The sequence below is a fragment of the Anas platyrhynchos genome, chromosome 5, assembly GCF_047663525.1.
Source record: "Anas platyrhynchos isolate ZD024472 breed Pekin duck chromosome 5, IASCAAS_PekinDuck_T2T, whole genome shotgun sequence".
Lineage (NCBI taxonomy): Eukaryota > Metazoa > Chordata > Aves > Anseriformes > Anatidae > Anas > Anas platyrhynchos.
The window spans coordinates 54,665,156-54,683,683 of record NC_092591.1 but is presented as its reverse complement, the minus strand read 5'-3'; the positions used below and the strand labels follow the sequence as shown (position 1 = coordinate 54,683,683).

General features: G+C 40.0%; 1 protein-coding gene across 10 annotated transcripts in view; it reads right to left on the bottom strand.

Annotated features, from left to right (window-relative positions):
• Window positions 1-18,528, bottom strand: part of NAV2 (neuron navigator 2) — a 424,692-nt gene that overhangs the window by 41,521 nt on the left and 364,643 nt on the right. For 9 of the 10 annotated variants that reach the window (XM_072039124.1, XM_072039125.1, XM_027458933.3 and 6 more), the window contains 5 exons: window positions 12,888-13,026; window positions 7,014-7,305; window positions 5,393-6,095; window positions 1,657-2,124; window positions 490-555 (listed from right to left, as the gene is read on the bottom strand). In XM_072039124.1, the coding sequence (XP_071895225.1) occupies window positions 490-555; window positions 1,657-2,124; window positions 5,393-6,095; window positions 7,014-7,305; window positions 12,888-13,026 (1,668 nt within the window). The remainder of the gene's footprint in view (window positions 1-489; window positions 556-1,656; window positions 2,125-5,392; window positions 6,096-7,013; window positions 7,306-12,887; window positions 13,027-18,528) is intronic. The other variant, XM_072039123.1, reaches the window with a different exon arrangement.

The window sequence follows — 18,528 nt, the reverse complement described above, 5'->3', positions numbered from 1 at the left end:
ACAAAGCAAACTGCAATAAAGGACTGACGACACTGAATGACGCTGGGACTTCACAACAAAAGTGACAAGCCTGAAACGCAGTGGAAAAAGCAGCATGCCAGAGGAATGCTGAAATGCTAGTGAGAGTTTAGGTTGGTAGAAAAAAATTGCAAGATTTTCAAATTGCCTTTGGCAAAGAAATGAGCAAACGTGGAAAAAAAAAAAAAAAAAGAAAGAAAAACTAAAACCAAAAACCAAAAGATGTTCCCAGTCTCAAAAGCAACAACAAAAACATGCCAACTCTGCCATATGCCGTTCCCCAGATTTAGGTAGGTAAATGGGGTATTTGAGTGGACTCTCACTGGCATGTCTTTGTGTCAGTTCACACCTGAACAATGAACACAGCAGAGGACTCAACTGAGCATGATCTTTCACAAAACAATTTGCGTCACCAAGATGGGCAACAACACCTACAGCCTTGTGCGTTCTACTGTCCTGAGACACCATTACCTGTCCTGTCTCCTGGGCAAAGTATTTCTGCAGAATTTGGGACTAGCAGCAGGGGAGGAAAGAGGGCTAGAAGAACCAGTCCAACAAGACAGAAAACAAGAGAAGGAATATTAGAATGAAAGGAGGAGAAAACAGAAAGGAGTTACAATAAAACGCAAATATAGAAACCCAAACCACCCAAACATTACATTCAGCAGTAATTTTCTCCATTAAGATGCTAATACAGAAATTTTGCTACCTAACTAAACAATTACATGCCGGGATACAGCTGATTTCCAATGCTTGCAGTGGCACTACCTTCTACAGAGGCCACTCAAAGAGCACAGGCTGCAACTCACTGTCTGTTTTAACCAGATGATAGCTCAACATGCCTTTAATACAGCTCAGACACTGGAAAAGCAGTCCTTCTCCCTACTCCCTGGTCAGTCTGCTCCCAGCTCTTACTCTGTGTCCACACAAGTATCTATGAGTTGGGGAACTGGTCAGTCTGAAATACAATTCAGGTCATCATTTTTCAGTTGGATCCATCTCCCACTTGATTTCTTTAAAGCATTCACACAAAAGCCTGTACTGAAACATTGTAGAGGGCAACTGGAGATGGGCCAGGGCAGCAACGAGAGGCAGAGAAGGGATCAAGTGACTAGGGAGACAGACTTCTCTTCAGCATGAACTCCAATTGAAAACTGGAGTCGTCTTTTCATAAGCCATTATCATCATCACAGCACTCATGCACTGGTAGCCCAGATTCAGCCTTCATCAAATGTTACGACCAAGAAGTTTAATGAGAAATTGTTGGCTTCTCAAATGAAAATAGTAATAAGGCTTTTTTTGAATGTCCCTATCAGATCAACTAACAGGTGATTTTTGAAAGGATAATGTACAATGCACAACTCATGTATTATCTACAATTTTAGGTACAGTAGCAAGAAAAAGTTGCAATGTTGGTTACCTCAGCAGATGAAAAATCCCACCTGAACACATCCTCTTGCTCTGAACTGGGCTCCTTGCCTGGAATGGTTTCCTTGTCTCTTCTAGTAATATCACTCAATATTATCTTGTAAGAAGCACAACTTGAATTACGACTACACTCTTTGCTACTGCTGGCAGGACTTCACTCACACCAAAGATATATACAAGGATATGGAAACAAGAGAAAAAACTACTAACCTTTCAGACAATGTAGTCTTAACACTGTTGGTTCGGACAAAGGGAGTCAGAGAATCATCTTTAGAGGCTGAAATCAAGCCAGTGGAGGAGTTATGGCTCAGCCCACCTCCACTGCTCAGAGAGATATCAATGGATTCACAGCTGGTATGAAGACTGCTGACAGACTGATATCCAATGCCATCCTTGCTAACAGCAGAAGAACTACTTGCGTTGGTACCCCATGTTAAACTGTTGGAAGGAGCTGAATGTGCTGAACTGGGACTAGAAGCTAGTGGAGATTGGTTCATATCTGTGGTTTTACTATACAGAGGACTGCTGCCCCCACTGCTTAGCATACCACTGCCAGATGGTGAATCAAGATTACCCTGCTGGTTCATGGTAGCATGAGGATTGGAGATGACTACTGAATTTTTCATATTTTCTGCTGTTGTGATGGGAACTTGCTTATTAGGTTTTCCACCAAAAAGTCTGAAAAAAAAAGAGACAACGTGAAAAATACATAAAATGGAATACTAAATGCAATAATATTTTATTTCTAAGCCCTATATATTAATTTCAGAAAACCAACATTATGTAAATGATCCTAGATTGGACATCCTCCCCAAAACAGTGCTTGTATTTCTGCCATATATCTCCTTTAACGCCTTCAGACTCTTAGTTTTCCTCACCCATATCTATATGGATTTGCTCTTTTCATGTCAACGGTGTGCACACTGGGGAAGAAATCTTTCAAAGCATGTGCCTACTCAACTGTCTGCAGAAAAAAGGACTATAGTGTTTCTAGCCAAGAGCCCCTAAAAACGTGGGTGGGTACGCACCCAGCAGGACTTTCTCTGCTTTCAAGTATGCTCAGGTCGCCTGCATACCACATGCACACCAAGCCAGTCTATTCAACGCTTCCAGGCTGTGCAATACAGCCAGGCACTCTTCAGCACAAGAGCAGTAAGCCCAGAGATGCTGAGAACCACTATACTTACTGCAGGTGTGCTACCCGCAGCTTCATGCACCTGTGCAAAACGCCTACAACATCGCTGCTGGATTGCTGCTGTTGCATGCTTGCTGCAATGCACTTGGACAACTCTGGTGGCTCAGGATAAGGTGCACATCTACATCTACCTCATGTCCAGCACTGCTCAAACATCTGTGCCATGAACCACTCAGCACCTGACCTAGAGGGAGCAATGTGGATTCATAATCCAGCACAGATCTGGCAAACTGTGTTCACCTGCACCCCACATCACACCTCAGTGATCAGCAGACCCTGACTTAGATGAGCAAAAAGACCTCAAATGACAAAGCCCATTCTCACAGGGGCTTAGAGATATTTAGAGTTCATGTTATTAGAGTGAATATGAAGAAAAATGTCCAACCATACTGCACTGATACATGTATATGGCCTTCAGTAACAATACCAGCTTAGGGTACCCTTCCTGCTCCTGTGCCATTGCATACCACCTCTTCAACTGCACTGGGGAACCGAGACTTATACATAGGATCCTAGAGCTCTTTTTTTTTTTTTTTTTAATACAAAAACAAAACCACTCATGCTACATATTTACAAGCTGTTTGTACGCAATGCCATCTTCTCCCAACTGTTTCACAGCGCCTCTAATGCAACTGAAAGGATGGTGCACCGTGGCACAAACAAACGCTTTGCTGCCAAAGGCAGAGTATTGCTGAACCACAGCCTTATAACAAATACTGTCAAAAGAGGATGTGGTCTGATGAGCATTCCTTCAGTTCAGGAAAAAAGCCAACCCAGCAAGACAATCACATCAATACAGAGATTAATTCTGGAAGGAAATACCCTTCCAAGGGAGGACATTTGTTTTCTCCTTTCTACTGTTACTGACAAGAGACTGGCAGATCTGAGCTGACTCCTAGGTCACGCACGTCTCCCATGAACAGAACGGCAGTGTATTACATGTTCCAAAGCACAAATGCCCAATTTAATAATAAAATGCATCAAGATAGAAAATGATTTACGAGAAATGATGTATTCATAATACTTGAGCTAAAGGGAATGCTGAGAGGACACAGTGAAGGTCTCACAGCAGAATTACAGAATTTCACTGTTTATGACAACACAGCAGTCATATATGTTTGAAGACTTGCAGGCAAGTCTGTATCATCACAAAGGTATGGTTTCTGATTTATTGCAACCTCAACCATTCTGTGATTGTGTGATTCTGTGTAATATTTTAAAAATTACATACAAAAAATTATATTTGCAACTCATCTCAACTGAACATAAAATAATGCTCAAAATCTTCTTAATTGTCATTCTGGAAATCAGTAACAAATGGGAGAGATTAAATTCGACTCTCATGCATATGTCTCTTTATTTAGGCAGCCTGGTAAAAATTCAAGAACAAAATTCTAAATCAAACAAGGGAACAGTGAAATTCAGCCTCAGTGTCTTCTCTTTGAAGTTGCATGTATTTCTAATGTTCTATTTCAATTATATGGCTAGCAATATGGCTTTCTAGCAATCACAAAAAATCTGTAATCAAATTTCCAGATTAATGCACCTGAGGCATGCAACCACTGAAAACCTGCATTTGTCATGGGGTATACCTTAGAAATCAAAGGTCTATTTGAGTTTTTCATTTTAAGTAGTCATTAATGAAGGTCACATGTTCTAAAGGACATGGTTTATCTAATGATGATCAAGAACAAAGTAAATGAATTATATTGAATTATTCACACAAATGCTCTTCCAATAAAACCACTCATCTAAAAAGAAACAGTTTACAACTCTAAAGCTTTAAGGCTTTAGTATAAGCTGCCATCGCAGCCATTACGCTTGCACTGGTGCTTCAGATGGAATGTGGCTTTATCACATCACTGCAAGCAGGATGATGTAGCATAACTGTATGGGTATTATGGTGTCAAGACAAAATGAAATGCAAAACACTGCAACTTGAAACAGACAAGCTACTCAATGCCAAATTAAATTGAAAAATAATATTAACAGAACCTTTCACCAGTATCAAGACTTGGATGCACATTGCATCAACAAAGGAATTCCTGCCCAACTCAATATTGATGTTAAAATAACAAAGGGGATTTTGGTGGAGAAATAGAAGACAAGTAAGATTTCTGTTTAAAAAACACTACTGAGATAAGAAAATTCAACCCAGCTTAGACAGGAAACTTTACTTAGGGTTCTTCTGTGTAGCTGAATAACCTAATGTTATGAGTCTCTCAACACAGTGGCCTAATCCCTTTGGGTTAGGCATGTGAATCTCCGTGTGGTAGGTCAAATTACACTTTTAGAGTGAAAATTTGAACTAACTCTTCTGTTGTCAATTTTAATTTGATCCACCATTGGAGTTTTTCCAAGTTTGTTACATACGTACTGGTGCAAGAATTCTTCAGTAACCTTCACATAAGAAAGTATTTATTCCTGTGAAATCTATATGGATAATGCCTTCAGGTACATTTTTTTTATAACAGAATTGTATCACAATTGCCAAACTTTCTGATAGACAGGTGTTGTTTTTTGTTGTTTGTTTTTTTTTCCAAATGTTAAATCCTTGCTGCTATCTCGAAGTTTGGAGTATTTACAACACTGGCCAACCTGTTTATGTGATATTAAATTTGAATACAAAGACCTTGATGTAGGACGCTAAATAGTAGGTGCTCCACAAAACACAGCCAGACCTGGCTCGAAGATTCCTGATCATTCAGCTCCAACTAACATCATTTCACAATCAATGAACTTATTGCCTACCTGCGCAAAGTGGGAGAGGCCACATCGGGGTACTTGGCTCCTTGCTGGTGAGAACTTTGAGCTCCACTAGAAGCAGTCTGTGATGCAGGGTTCACTTTAACAGAATTACATGAGGCCACGCTTTCGTTGTCAGACGAAATCCCTTTCTCTTTATCAGTCTGATTGACTAATCCTGGCAGAGAGCTTCCAAGAATTACCTTGGCAGGCTCTCTCATTTTAGGGACAGGCAACCCAGCCGACTTGCTGCTTACGTTGGAGTCTATGCTACTTGTACTAGATCTATTCCCAGCTCCACTTCTGCTACTGGATTTACTAGGCCGGGGCAAACTACGATATTGAAGATTAGTTCGGGCACTAAGTGCTAGGTAGCCATCATCCTGGTTCTGTGAGCCATCAACACTAGTCTTACGACCAGCGGTCCTACCCATGAGTCCGGATGACTTTGGGATTTTTCCCAGGGTAGCTGATCTACTGGTGATAGTTGCCCCACTGGCAGTGATTATAGTCATGCCTACAGCTGACCCGCTCTGTTTCTTAAATCCAAATGTATTAGCATTAGCAGCAGTTGTTCTAGAGTTACTTGTGGGAAGCTTTTTGGATTCATCACCACTGCTGCGTCCTGCATCTGATGGGGAACGTTTAACATGTCCAGCTTTAGGAGATAGTCTACCCTTTTCTGATACCTTGGCGTCATCAGTTTTCCCTACAAAAATAGAAAAAGAATTCTAATATTTAATGACTTGAAAACATCAAGCAAATGATGAAACTCAAAGCAGCATGAAAAGCAAAAGCGTGTTAGCCACAAGAGTGTGGTTAAAAGTTATGATCTAGTCTGCACTGAACTTAAATGCCACTCTTGTGAGTTATACATGCAGACTTGCCAGAGAAAGTATGTGGTGTGTTTGCCCTTGAGAATATGAAAAACAGAACAGTCTTATGTAATAGTGACAGGTAAGAAAAAAAAAATGTAGCCCTCGGTAGCTACCACATATTGATCCCTTTTAATCATCAGAAAGAAGTTGTATTAGGCCATCAGGAAAATTTTCCTAAAAGGCATTTTTCAAGAAAGTTAAGTATCTGACCTCAACTTTTTCAGGTACAGTTGTGTACACAATCAAACAAGAGGTATTAACTTGTATTACTTGATTGTTTAAATTCAATCAATTTCCATTTAGACATATGCAAGTGCTAAAATCACTTAAACATTTATAAGAAAATCTGGAACTAAATATTGTTGAGTGTAAATAAACATGCTGATTTAGTACTGGAGAAAAAACTCTCCTCAACCACATACACTGTATGTTCTTGAAGTTAACTGTGACTCCAAGAGCTAAAATTACATTATTTATATTTCACATGGCAATACTATGCCCAGTAAACAGCTTGGCTTATGACTAGGGTTGTCACAAAAACAAGTTTCACAGCGTCCTACTACATAATATTCATTTTAAAATGAACAGAAATAGAAATGCAGACATACAAGCTGTTGTGTATTTTAAAACAATACCTAAAAATAAAGACAGAATTACCTGAAGTTCAGGTTCTGCCTGTGTAAAGTATTTAAACTGTTTTCATACTGATCACACTTTTTGGCTTGTTTATCTCTTACACCTTTTCTCACCTGTTCCAGGTGTCTTTAATGTGCCTGAGGTGGTAGAAGGTTTAGTCCTTGGTGTGGTAATGCCAACCTGAGCTGACATGCCCCGTCGCCAGGAACCCGTCTGTGAAATAACAGTGTTCTTCCTACCAGAAGTGCTTTTATCAGATTCATCAGACATATCAGAGGGATTCCTCCTCCATTTAGATCCTGGCTCCATTTTTATGCCACTGTCGGATCCTCCATCTGACTTCTTGACTTCATCACTGGACCATAAGGAATTCCGCTCAACCTGGGAATGCTTTTCTGCATCAGTCTAGGACAAATAACGAACTGTATTAGAACCTTCATAGCAAACCTTTCTTTTAAGCAGCTTCATAGACGAGAACCATTAAACTGATAAATAAACTCAGCAGTCATCTCTAAGTACCGATCAACCTAACATGTCCTTGATAAAGAAATGCCACAGTAACAAATGAATCCCAGAAGTGGCATATTTTTTCCAATACACTAGGGAAAAGAAAAACAAAAAACATACAAGCCACACCCGATAAAATAAAGCAAAAAATGGAAAAAAGCACTTGATTTATAAAGGTTATATTCAGCTCCTTGCCATTTATAATCCTCCGTCTCAAATTTCCCAGGAACCTTTTTAGTGCAATGCCAAAAAATCATTTCAAACCTGTGCAGCTAGCTTTTCCTTGTTCTTTCTGCTTTCCTATCTCTTGTCTGACAATCTGATCTCCAGAGCATGATGAGGCAGCTTTTTGAAAAGATTTGAAGATGTGGAATGTTGTTAATTCAATTCTAACCTATTAGGAAGACATCCAAACTGAAGAAAAATGAATCCCCTACAAATTTCTAACGATACTTAAGTCTGACATGAATACACAAATTACATCATTTTTAAATTCGTATTCAGCTCTTGCAAACTGTTTTTCCATATTCTTTGCACAGTCTGATTGTGCAAATGGAGAATTTTGCTAAGATCAATGTCAAATATAGAGTTTTCTTCTTAAAAAGCTTTTGACAAAATCTCAGAAGCTCTTAAATAAAATCTATTACCATATATATGAAATATATTTCCCCTACATTAGCTTTACCTATTGCTAACGAATACTATCAAAACTCCCCTTGCAGAATTCTGCTTCTCCTGTCAAATGCTGTTGATCAATTTGGGCAAATTTTGTAACGCTACAACTACTTTTGCTCAGGTACAAATGACCAATGTCCATGTTTGACCCTCATCCAGGTAAAAATTTCATAATGCTCCTCAAGCATGACAGTATCATGGGAGAGCCTGCCAATTCAGCACTTGATCATGAAGTTCTCAAGTAAGAGCTAGGGGTGTATTTTTGGAAGTTGTTGGGTGTCATCTGTTTCTTGCAGTCTCAGTGGAAGAGAAGCGTGCTCAGTACCATGCAGTAGGCATATGGTAATAGCACTTGAAAGGAAACTGTCTTAAACACCCGAAACATTGTAAAACTCACAACCTTTTACTCACTTGGGATAAGCATAAAAGCACAGCACAGGAAAGGATGGGTAATTTATCATGCTTTCAGCAAAATGCTGTTGTTTTATTATTATGATTTTTATTTTAAGTTCCTCAAGTACATTTCAAGTTGTTGATTTTTCTTGCTTACCGGATCGCACCACTAATCTTACAGAATCTAGGTGGGGCTGTGGCTTAATTTCTTCTGCTTTCTACTCTAAGTGCTTTTTTAAAAGCCTGAAAAACTAGTCTAGGTGATCAATATGTGAAAGCTAACACACACATCAAAGTGGTCTTCCTTCAATTACATAAAATAAGTTTAGGACCTGAGTTATTTATCTCTATTTATCTATATATAGAGCCATTAGACTAATGAGCATTTCCTGAAGTATGGATTTAGATGCTATTTTTGTGTTGTATTTTCCTCATGTTATTCAAATGTTGTTTCCCTGACTCTCCGTTCAAAGAGAGCAACTTAGCATAGTCTTGAATGAAACACTGCTTCCTAACTTTTTGTATGGTTGCCAGATTTTGGGATGGCTACCTTTTTATTCACGAGCATTGGTAGGTTTGCAATAAATTCACGATGTGACCATTTCAATGTCCTGTGTTGCTGTAAAACCCATCATTTCATGCTAACGTCTCTTATGTTTACACAACTTGGAAGAGAGCACAGGCAAGAAATAACAAATAATCATCCAACAAAACCACTCCAACATCATCCCTCGTGTGCTTTAATTAGTATCTTGCTTCAAGTACCTTGTCTGGAACTGCTTATTTACCCCTTATGCATGTGAGAGCAGGAAATACACCTACTCACATTGGTAAAGGGCTTATTCTAGTTTTGGTTGACTACAAAACGTTCCTGCACCTTCTGTTTTCCCAATTCACCTCCCTAAAAACTGCGCAATCTCAACACAGAAAACTGCATTGCAAGAAGTCCTCTGTCTCTCTGCTCTTTTCGGTTTTATTTCATTCAACTCCTACACCCACCTTTTTGCAAACTTTTTTCCTCAGCCTTCAAAATGCTGCACATGTATCCTTGAACCCCTTTGGCCAGAGATGTTTCTGTTTAATTGTAAACCATGAGAACAGCATAAAAAGATGACTAAGGAATCAAAATCAAAACACAGCGAAACCTGGCTTAAAATTTCAGCTGAAACTCCACCTACCTGAGGGCCTGGATTAGGTGAAAGTGGAAATACTGTTTGCTGGAGGACACAGCACAACAGATGTGTAAAATGGGAACAAAGGCTGCCCTCTGACTGAGCTGGGAGGAGCAGTAAACTCTAGCACTTTGAAACGTTTTCACAGAGTTTTGTAAACCTATTAACAAAGCTGTGAACAAATCAAATCCATCTTTGCTTCAATGAAACTAGGAAGTCATATTGACCCAACCATTTAAAGATGCTGCTCTTTTCTATTTAAAGGACTTGCTTCCTCTCCTCTCTTCTCATTCTTCTGATCTTTTCAGTATTACACGAACAACCTTACTACTGAACCTCTTCATCTCATTTCAGTTGAATAAATTACTTGTAAATGCCCACCAGGTGTTTATTTCTCCTCACTATAAGTGTATGATACGGCCTTAATAGCATATAATACACAGTGCTGTGTCAAAAGATAAACTCTTCAAGTCTGTGCAATACTAGGGGAAAACATATAGGGCTCCGGAAGCTGAATAGCTAAGGTAGGTGGTTCAGTACTTGGCACAATCAGAGCAATACACGCTGACGCGATAAGGCAAATTCTGGTTCCCATCTTCAGCTTGTTTGGAACTAACCCAAGGGCATCTTCATAGTATTAAGATCCCAAACATGTATTTGTAGTCCCAAAGGGGGACTACAAATATGAATGTCAATGCAGATGGAGTCACTACCATATTTAGGGCTTCCTTCTCAAAGATGGACGAACTACATCTTCTGGATTTGGGCGTATGCAGCAGCTCTGAGAATCAGTTTCTTAGCAGAGACTTTTTTTTTCTACTGCAAGCATGTGTCCTCTTCGCTGCTGAGATGATTCTGAATAAGTTACTGATTTTATCAGCAGACACCGACATGTTAGGGCTCTCTCCCTTTGATGTGCTTTATTATTTGTCTGAACTCCCGGTTGCACATGTGTTAGCTTCAAGCTCCCTCTTTAATTATCTGAAACCTAACTTCTGTACCACCTCAAAAAGATGTGGTAGCTTAAAAGTTAAGTGCCTACTATTTACGAGAACCTAAGAGGTGGATACCTGAGAAGAAAATTCCACATCCCTTGACAGATGCCTGCCAGTCCTGTGTGGCTGACCACACAGGAGAATGCAAACCTGGGCACAGGCCATCGTGTAGCACTACAGGTAAGGCAGAAAAAGCATTAATGTAGCACTTGCTATTGTCATGAGCGGTGAGGACTACTTTGGGCAGCAGAAAATCAACCCTGCAAGCTACATATGCTTCCATCACTCCAAGCTATCTTCATTCCCTTGGTTGACAAGAAGGGGATTTTCTGTTTAAATGAAACAGTATTTTATGGATACTTTTTGCATTTAATAGTAATACCTAGAATAAATATTTTCAGTCATGGAAACTGACGAGAGAAGCAGGTTCACAGTCGTGAATTAAAAGACTGTAAACAGCATTTGTACATCTTGGCTCCCAGCGCCCTCTCCTAATGACTATCCTCTGTTGTCTGTACAAGCTTCAGCACATTTTCTGCTGCTATGGGTCTGCACTCTCAGGTGCTGGGATAGTTGAGGAAGAGGTGTTCATCAACACAGATTTGGATCTCTTAGAGGTGTTTCCAAGAATCTGATCCATCAGAAGATAGAAGTCAAATGAGTTTCTATTTTTTTCTTAGGCTAAGATTTAGTCACGTCTCCTTCTTCTTCCCCCCTCCACCCCCCAACAGTATTACAATGTTGAGATATTAATAATTGTCAAAAAAGCTTCTTGTTGCCTATGTTACTCTCTCTGTTACAAACTGAAAAACACCCTTACTAGATCTTAACTCCTCTCAACTTGTACAGGACTTGTATTAGCAGTTTCGAGCACACATGAAATCGCTGATACACAACCAGAGGCTAACTAAAAATCTTTAATGTAGGCTCAAATATGCACCATGGCAAGGGAACAAAGAGTAATATATGCTTGCACCACAGTCCTGTAGGCAGAGTAACACTTCACAGCAACCACACTTCTACATTAAAACTGATATTAAAAGCAGATTTCGGGTCCAGTCATGAAAAGGAAAAAGAATAAAAGAGGAAAGAAACAGAAGTGAATGTCATACACCCATCCCTCTCCTCTACTTGCTGCAATGCTAAGTCACTGCGTCCCAGTTGCTTTGACACATGACACTTGAGACTCTGGAGCAGGTGGGTGTACAAAGAACAAAGATAAACTTCTTAATCTTGCACTTCTTCAAATATTTTTTCCTTGGTGGAGGAGGGGTGCTATTTTGAAGGGGGGGGGAGCAGTTCGTATTATTGCAAATCTCTGTACTATGCAGTCTATTCCTCTATGAAGAGCTGTTGGGTATCTTCACTTGTTTTATACTATTTGGATGTGCGGAGTCTGTACAAAATAAGTAAATGTAGGCTGCAGATAAACATAAATTTATCTTACTCTGAAATGCTGCCAAAAAAATAGAAAGCCTGCAGTAACATGCAGCCCTGGAAGTTTAAAATAATATATTTCATTTGCCTAGTACACTTACATTTCCGATGGAAGTTTAAATCATCTTCCAACCTTCTTGTTGCCTTAATTAAATTCTACGAAAAAACATAATACCTTTTTCCAGAGCTAAAAAAAAAAAAATTAAATCCTATCTAATAGTGCATGTTTTCTGTACTGCAGTCCCACTATGAAAGAAAAAAAAAAAATTGTTGCCATAACACCACAGCAGAGATTCCACAGATTCCACACAGAGAGGAAATATTCATAAACGCCACATATAAGGTGGTTACTACTGCTTGACATTGTCTTTCCAGTGACACCCACCGTACTGAGGTCTGCGTTTGTTCAATTGTTCAACTATGCAGGGAAAAGGGGAAGGCAATAAAGACACATCCAAAATATTACTGTGAACTAATTTAAGAATCTGTAGCTTGGTTTTGATATTCTGGGAAGTAGCACGGTATTAAGCATTTGTCAAAACAACATTAATTCTTTGCATTTGTACTGGTTTTCTCAGTCAGTTTCCACGTTTTTCAGCCAGAGCTGCTGAAAGGCTGTAAAGACAGCTGCAAATAAGATCAAGGTTACTGCTTAGAGGAAGAATATTCATGCATGTAATTATTGTTTTGTCAAGAAATACTATCTGTGAAGAGATGAATAAATAGTTCATCCAGCTTTAAACAATTGTACAGATTACACAGGAAAATGACAAATATTAACATTACTCTTCTAAAACCAAAATCTTACCTGTGCATCTAAGTTTTTCCGAGAAGAGGCAGGTGTGTTGGCATAAGAGCTGATAGAAGAGCTGGTGTTAATGTCATCAGTACTAAGATTATCTATGGTGTCACTGATCCCACTGCTGACAGAGCTGCTGTCATCCCAGCTGCAGAAAACGCATAACAAAAGAAGAAAACATGGGTCAAAAGACAAGACATAATTCAAAAGGAAAATTAGTATTTCTCTAAGCCTTATCCTACTGCTGTTTGCCAAATGAAAACGGCCTGCTCATTTTCATAACTTATCTTCATTGCAAATCAAGTCTAAATTCATACAGCTCATTGACTACAGGGTTGCCACAAAGCCTATTCTTTATCATCATTAAGCTGGTAGCACCAGTGATGTCATTCTTCTTCCTGGCTGAAATGAAAGTTTTTGTCAGTAAGCAAATGTGAAAGTTACCCTCGGAACTATGCCTACAGTCCCCAGGCAGGGAGAAGTGTTGTGGATAGGTGCAGCATTCGCTTGCTAAGCCATAATGCAGAGATGGAATGTAAATATAAGGAATAATAATAATAATAAAAACTATCTTTCAGCAATCTCTTATAACTGGTTCCAGCGTGTACCTTGGATCATACCTGGTAGATCCAACAACCTGGATCTTACCATTTGCAGCATCACCAGTAGCAGGACTTTTTAGAAAACAGACAACTGTTTGGAGTAACTGAAAGTTTGAAGGAGTGCCTCTGTCATTCAGAAAGCACATACTCCTCCTGAGCTATACAACACATCCTCTGCGAGCAGATACGCTAACAACTTCCTATTTAGGACTACCTTCTTCCACTGTGTGATACCTTCAATATCTAGTAACTAAGAAACACATAACTAGAATTTTAGGATGCGCAGAATGCCAACAAATATTAAATATATATATATAAACAAATTATATATAAAATATGTAACAAATTATCCATGTCTGAAGTGATTTGAATGCTGTAACAGACAAAACCAAAATGATCTAACATCAAGCCAGATGCTCCATGCCTAACATGCACTTAAAAATAAGCTGCTTAGGAAGAGATTTACAAACTGGCTTACAAGTGCTCCACCTCCAAGAAAAACAAAGCTAGGATTGAAATAATGCCCGGTGAGTAGCTCTGTGAAGATTTCAGTCCACTGATAGATATATATGGCTGGAGGTACATAAATCCACATTTCATAGCTCGTGTGTGAAGTCTAGCTGCAAGAGCTCATCTCCTGGCCGTTCCCTAGCCATTTATCAGTGTGGCCTCAGATTTTGGGAGCTCTATACGCTCTTCCTCATCGTACTTCCTTTTTGCTTAAAATACTTGTAAGCGAGGAGTCTGCAGGTGCAGTTTGCCTGGTAGGAGCCACAGGAAGCCATTCACAAAGCGATGAGGCCCTGAGCAACCTGGTCTCGTGGGTGGTGTCTATGGCAGGGGGGTTGGAACTGGATGGGCTTTGAGGTCCCGTCCAACCCGAGCCATTGTATGATATGGAATAAATGCACATAAAACTGAGTTATGTGCTACACGCCTGAACTATGTAAACAAAAGCAGCAGATGCCAACGATGGGGACTTTAGGAATTGAGGTCTGGTTGCTCACATTTTGTTCTTAGCTCTGTCACTGACACATTGTATGAATTCAAAATGAAAAGCATTTCATTTTCGTCGCCTTTAAAAAGCACTTAGTTATAGGGGTTCTCTATAGAGGTTCTAATGATGCTTTAGTAATTTTAATCACTTTTTCTTTACCTGTGAATATTTTATGCTCTCCCATCTCCGTAAGGCAGTTCAGGGAATTTAGCAGAGCTCAGCCAGCGGCATGACTTGAGCAACCACAGGAACACCGGTAGCAACAGGGACCTGCTCTGTGTGCCTGCAGGAAGGGTTACTGCTTGCAGCTGCTCTTTACTACCACCGTGTTTCAAGTTATGGTCCTCATCAATCTGCCAGCGGGGTCATTTGTGGGAGTCCTCCCCACATCATCTCTGATGAGCCAGCTGGGTAGCTCAGATGGACAGCTTCAATTAGCCTGGCTCATTTGGCCTTCAGGAAATTTGGGAGTACTACACGCACCACTTTGCTGACACAAATCGTAGCCTGCAGCAGGACAGCAGTGCTGGGACAGGGACAGAGGGACAGGCACTGGGATCAGCCCCCAAACCCGTACGGTGCCTGCTGGGGCTCTGCGTCACCGAGCATTCAAGTAGCATTCAAGCCCCTCTCTTGGTGGAAGTCAGCTCGTCCACACTCCTGCCACTTGCGATGGAATTTCAGCAGCATCCCAGTTAGAGGCAGAGCTCCAGCTTTACACTAAGATTTTCCAAACTCTATTTGATAACTCCACCAATGCTGACTGGGAAGAAATGTCTGTATTACTGGTGATGCTATCATTTCAAGGTTTTTTTTTTTTTTTTTTTTTTCCTAGATTTGCCTCGATCTGGCTATTTTTAAAGAAGAGTATGAAGTAATAAAAAGTTAAAATACAACCCCAAGCACAATTTGAGACTGCTTGCATCTGACCAAGCCAGGTTCTAGGGAAGTTTTATTTATGCTGTTATTTTTCGCTATCTTTCTCAGGGTAACAGTGAATGATGTGCTGACTATGCAAAGAAATCTGGGGAACCTAAAAGGGGAGGACAACAGATTATTTTTTTCTCTAGAGTTTAGCGTGGAAATTTTGAAAAATTGGAAAAGTATTGAAAGACTTCTTTGAAGAAGCTTTTATTTTTTTAGAGCTGGCAATTTAAAAAGTACTCCACCTCGAGTACTGTGTTCAGTTTTGGGCCCCTTGCTACAAGAAGGACATCGAGGTGCTTGAGTGGGTCCAAAGAAGGGCGACGAAGCTGGTGAGGGGCCTGGAGAGCAAGTCCTACGAGGAGCGGCTGAAGGAGCTGGGCTTGTTCAGCCTGGAGAAGAGGAGGCTCAGGGGTGACCTTATTGCTCTCTACAGATACCTTAAAGGAGGCTGTAGCGAGGTGGGGGTTGGCCTGTTCTCCCACGTGCCTGGTGACAGGACGAGGGGGAATGGGCTGAAGTTGCGCCAGGGGAGTTTTAGGTTAGATGTTAGGAAGAGCTTCTTTACTGAAAGGGTTGTGAGGCATTGGAACAGGCTGCCCAGGGAGGTGGTGGAGTCACCATCCCTGGAAGTCTTCAAAAGACGTTTAGATGTAGAGCTTAGGGATATGGTTTAGTGGGGACTGTTAGTGTTAGGTTAGAGGTTGGACTCGATGATCTTGAGGTCTCTTCCAACCTAGAAATTCTGTGATTCTGTAAATATTTTAAAGTAAAATACTGACATCTATAAAACTTCTGCATTTCCATTTTTAAAAATGGGTCCTATAGGTGATAGTTACCATTATTTCAAAACCTATAATTTCAGTTCCTTGATTTTGTAAGGCTATAAATAAGGTTTAAGAAGTTATTTTAATAACTATATATAAAAAAGCTGCACATTTTCCAAGTTTTGTGTAGCAACTGTTTCTTTTAATATTTGTGAACCTATAACAAAATCCTATAATCCTATAATAAAATCAGCACTGCTAATATTTTCCATGTTTAACCATTTAATTTCCTTCTTATAGAGATAGGGCAATGGGGAAAAATTATAATACCATTCCTCTGTGTGGCTCACAGTTTCATCTTTAATACACAGCAGAATTTTTAATAGCTTTTTTTTTTCACAGATAGAATGAATGCAACAATTAGTTCCCTTCTGTCTGCTAGCAATATACAACTCAGTCCTCACTTGTACAAAAGTAACCAAATACGCACTTCAGATATGCATATCTGCATATGAATATTCAGATATTACAAGATTTCCAATACGGGAGGGGAAAACATTTTTCTTTACCTTCAAAATGTACAGAAACATTACACTTCTAACCATTCACCACTCTTAAACTATCACGGGCCCCGGTTCAACAGTATCTAAAGAATGTGTCTCATGTTAATCATCAGTAGTTTCACTGGTATCAACTGGTCCTACTGACTTCAGTTGGGCAATCTAAGGCATTCTGGAAATATTGAAGTGCCCTTCAGAACTGGCACGTGTGCCTAAGGACAAAGGTAGAAACATGCATCTGAATACATTGATTGCTGTGGCTTCCCCTTAAACAATTGTTGGGCTTTAAATCTTTTATGTTCTGATGGAAGCTATGAACAACTCCAACTTTGCATTTTCAAGTTTAATAATCTCTTATTAAATCAAGAAAAGGTCAGCCATTCAGAGGTCCAAAGAGGAACGTCTAGTATTTTGGCTGCTAGAAGCTAAGCAATGCGGCTCTTGTAGGCATGCTGATTACACCAAGAAATGATCCGATGCCCACAGCTGCTTTGACAAGATTAAGATGCTGTCAGCTACAAGCAGCCATCTCAGGTTTAGGTTTATTAAATATCACTTCAGCAGGGGAGGTTAAAGGGGTCAGACTTCAGCTAGAAGGACAACAGGACATGATGGGAGAGGAAAGAACAGCATCTTAAGAAATTTAAAATAATGTTTAAGGACTCTATAACCAATTATTAATGCTGTTCTTTTGAGCAGCCATACAGAAGTTATAAATGTAGAATGTAGCATGTAGAATTCACTAACTTCTGTAAGTGAGATCCCAATGCAAGAATCTGGGAGCAACTCTGCTCTTTCAGAAGCAAATAGCATACGATGTACATTACTAAAATGTAATTTAATTAAAACACATCTACATTTAACATGCTGTTGATGAGCCGTTACATCAAAAGCTCTTCACCCCAATAATTCTCTCACCCTGTATTTGGGATAACACCAACACAGCGTAGGGTGATTAAAGATGCGCTCCACAGGCACATCTGTATGCAGGTGAAGACTGCTGCTTCACAAGGGGACAGCATCTGTCACCCAGCTGATGCATCGCTATTTCACGATGCTCTTGAAACAACCTCAAGCCCTCTTCATAAATTAGTTCACTTTTACCTTGATTCAGTGCCTCGATGGTTGAAGCCGAATGAAAAGCAGCAGAATGGGGAACCCAGCAGGCCTCGTAATTACAGCGTGCTTGGCTCCCAGAGCCGTGATAACATCTTTGTAATTTAGCTGGTGCAATTTATGATTTCTGATGTCAGCAAAACTCCACTCAACCATAACCTGAAGCTGGAATGCCTGGGTTTTCCTTTCTCTATTTGATCAATCACCTGAAACTTTACTTTGATTACAGAAAACTACATAAAATTTTAAAAGCCTATTGTATAGGGAAATCATACAATCACCCACTTAAAAACCATTACCACTACTGAAAACAGGTGATGTAAATAGAACAGACAGCTAGTAATGTTAGGTTTTCTTACATGAGAGGCATAGAGAAGTTTTAACCAGTGCCAAACACTGGGCAGGGATGGGGACCACCTGGAGTAACCACTACTCACATCTCAAGTACAAAGTACCTGTCACCATCACTGTGAAACTGCCCGTGCCCAGTAAAGGGCAGCCTGCAGTATATGCTCACTGCTCACCTTTGTCAGTTTTAAGTTCTAAACATCTCTCCCAAACACCTCGGACACTGTCTGATGCTTTAAATTTTCCAAATGAAAGTAGTGTATGCGGTAGGTGGTACCTGAGGGTTTCTGACATCCCGACAGCTTTAGCCTAAGAGCAGCTTGAAGGTTTTCCATC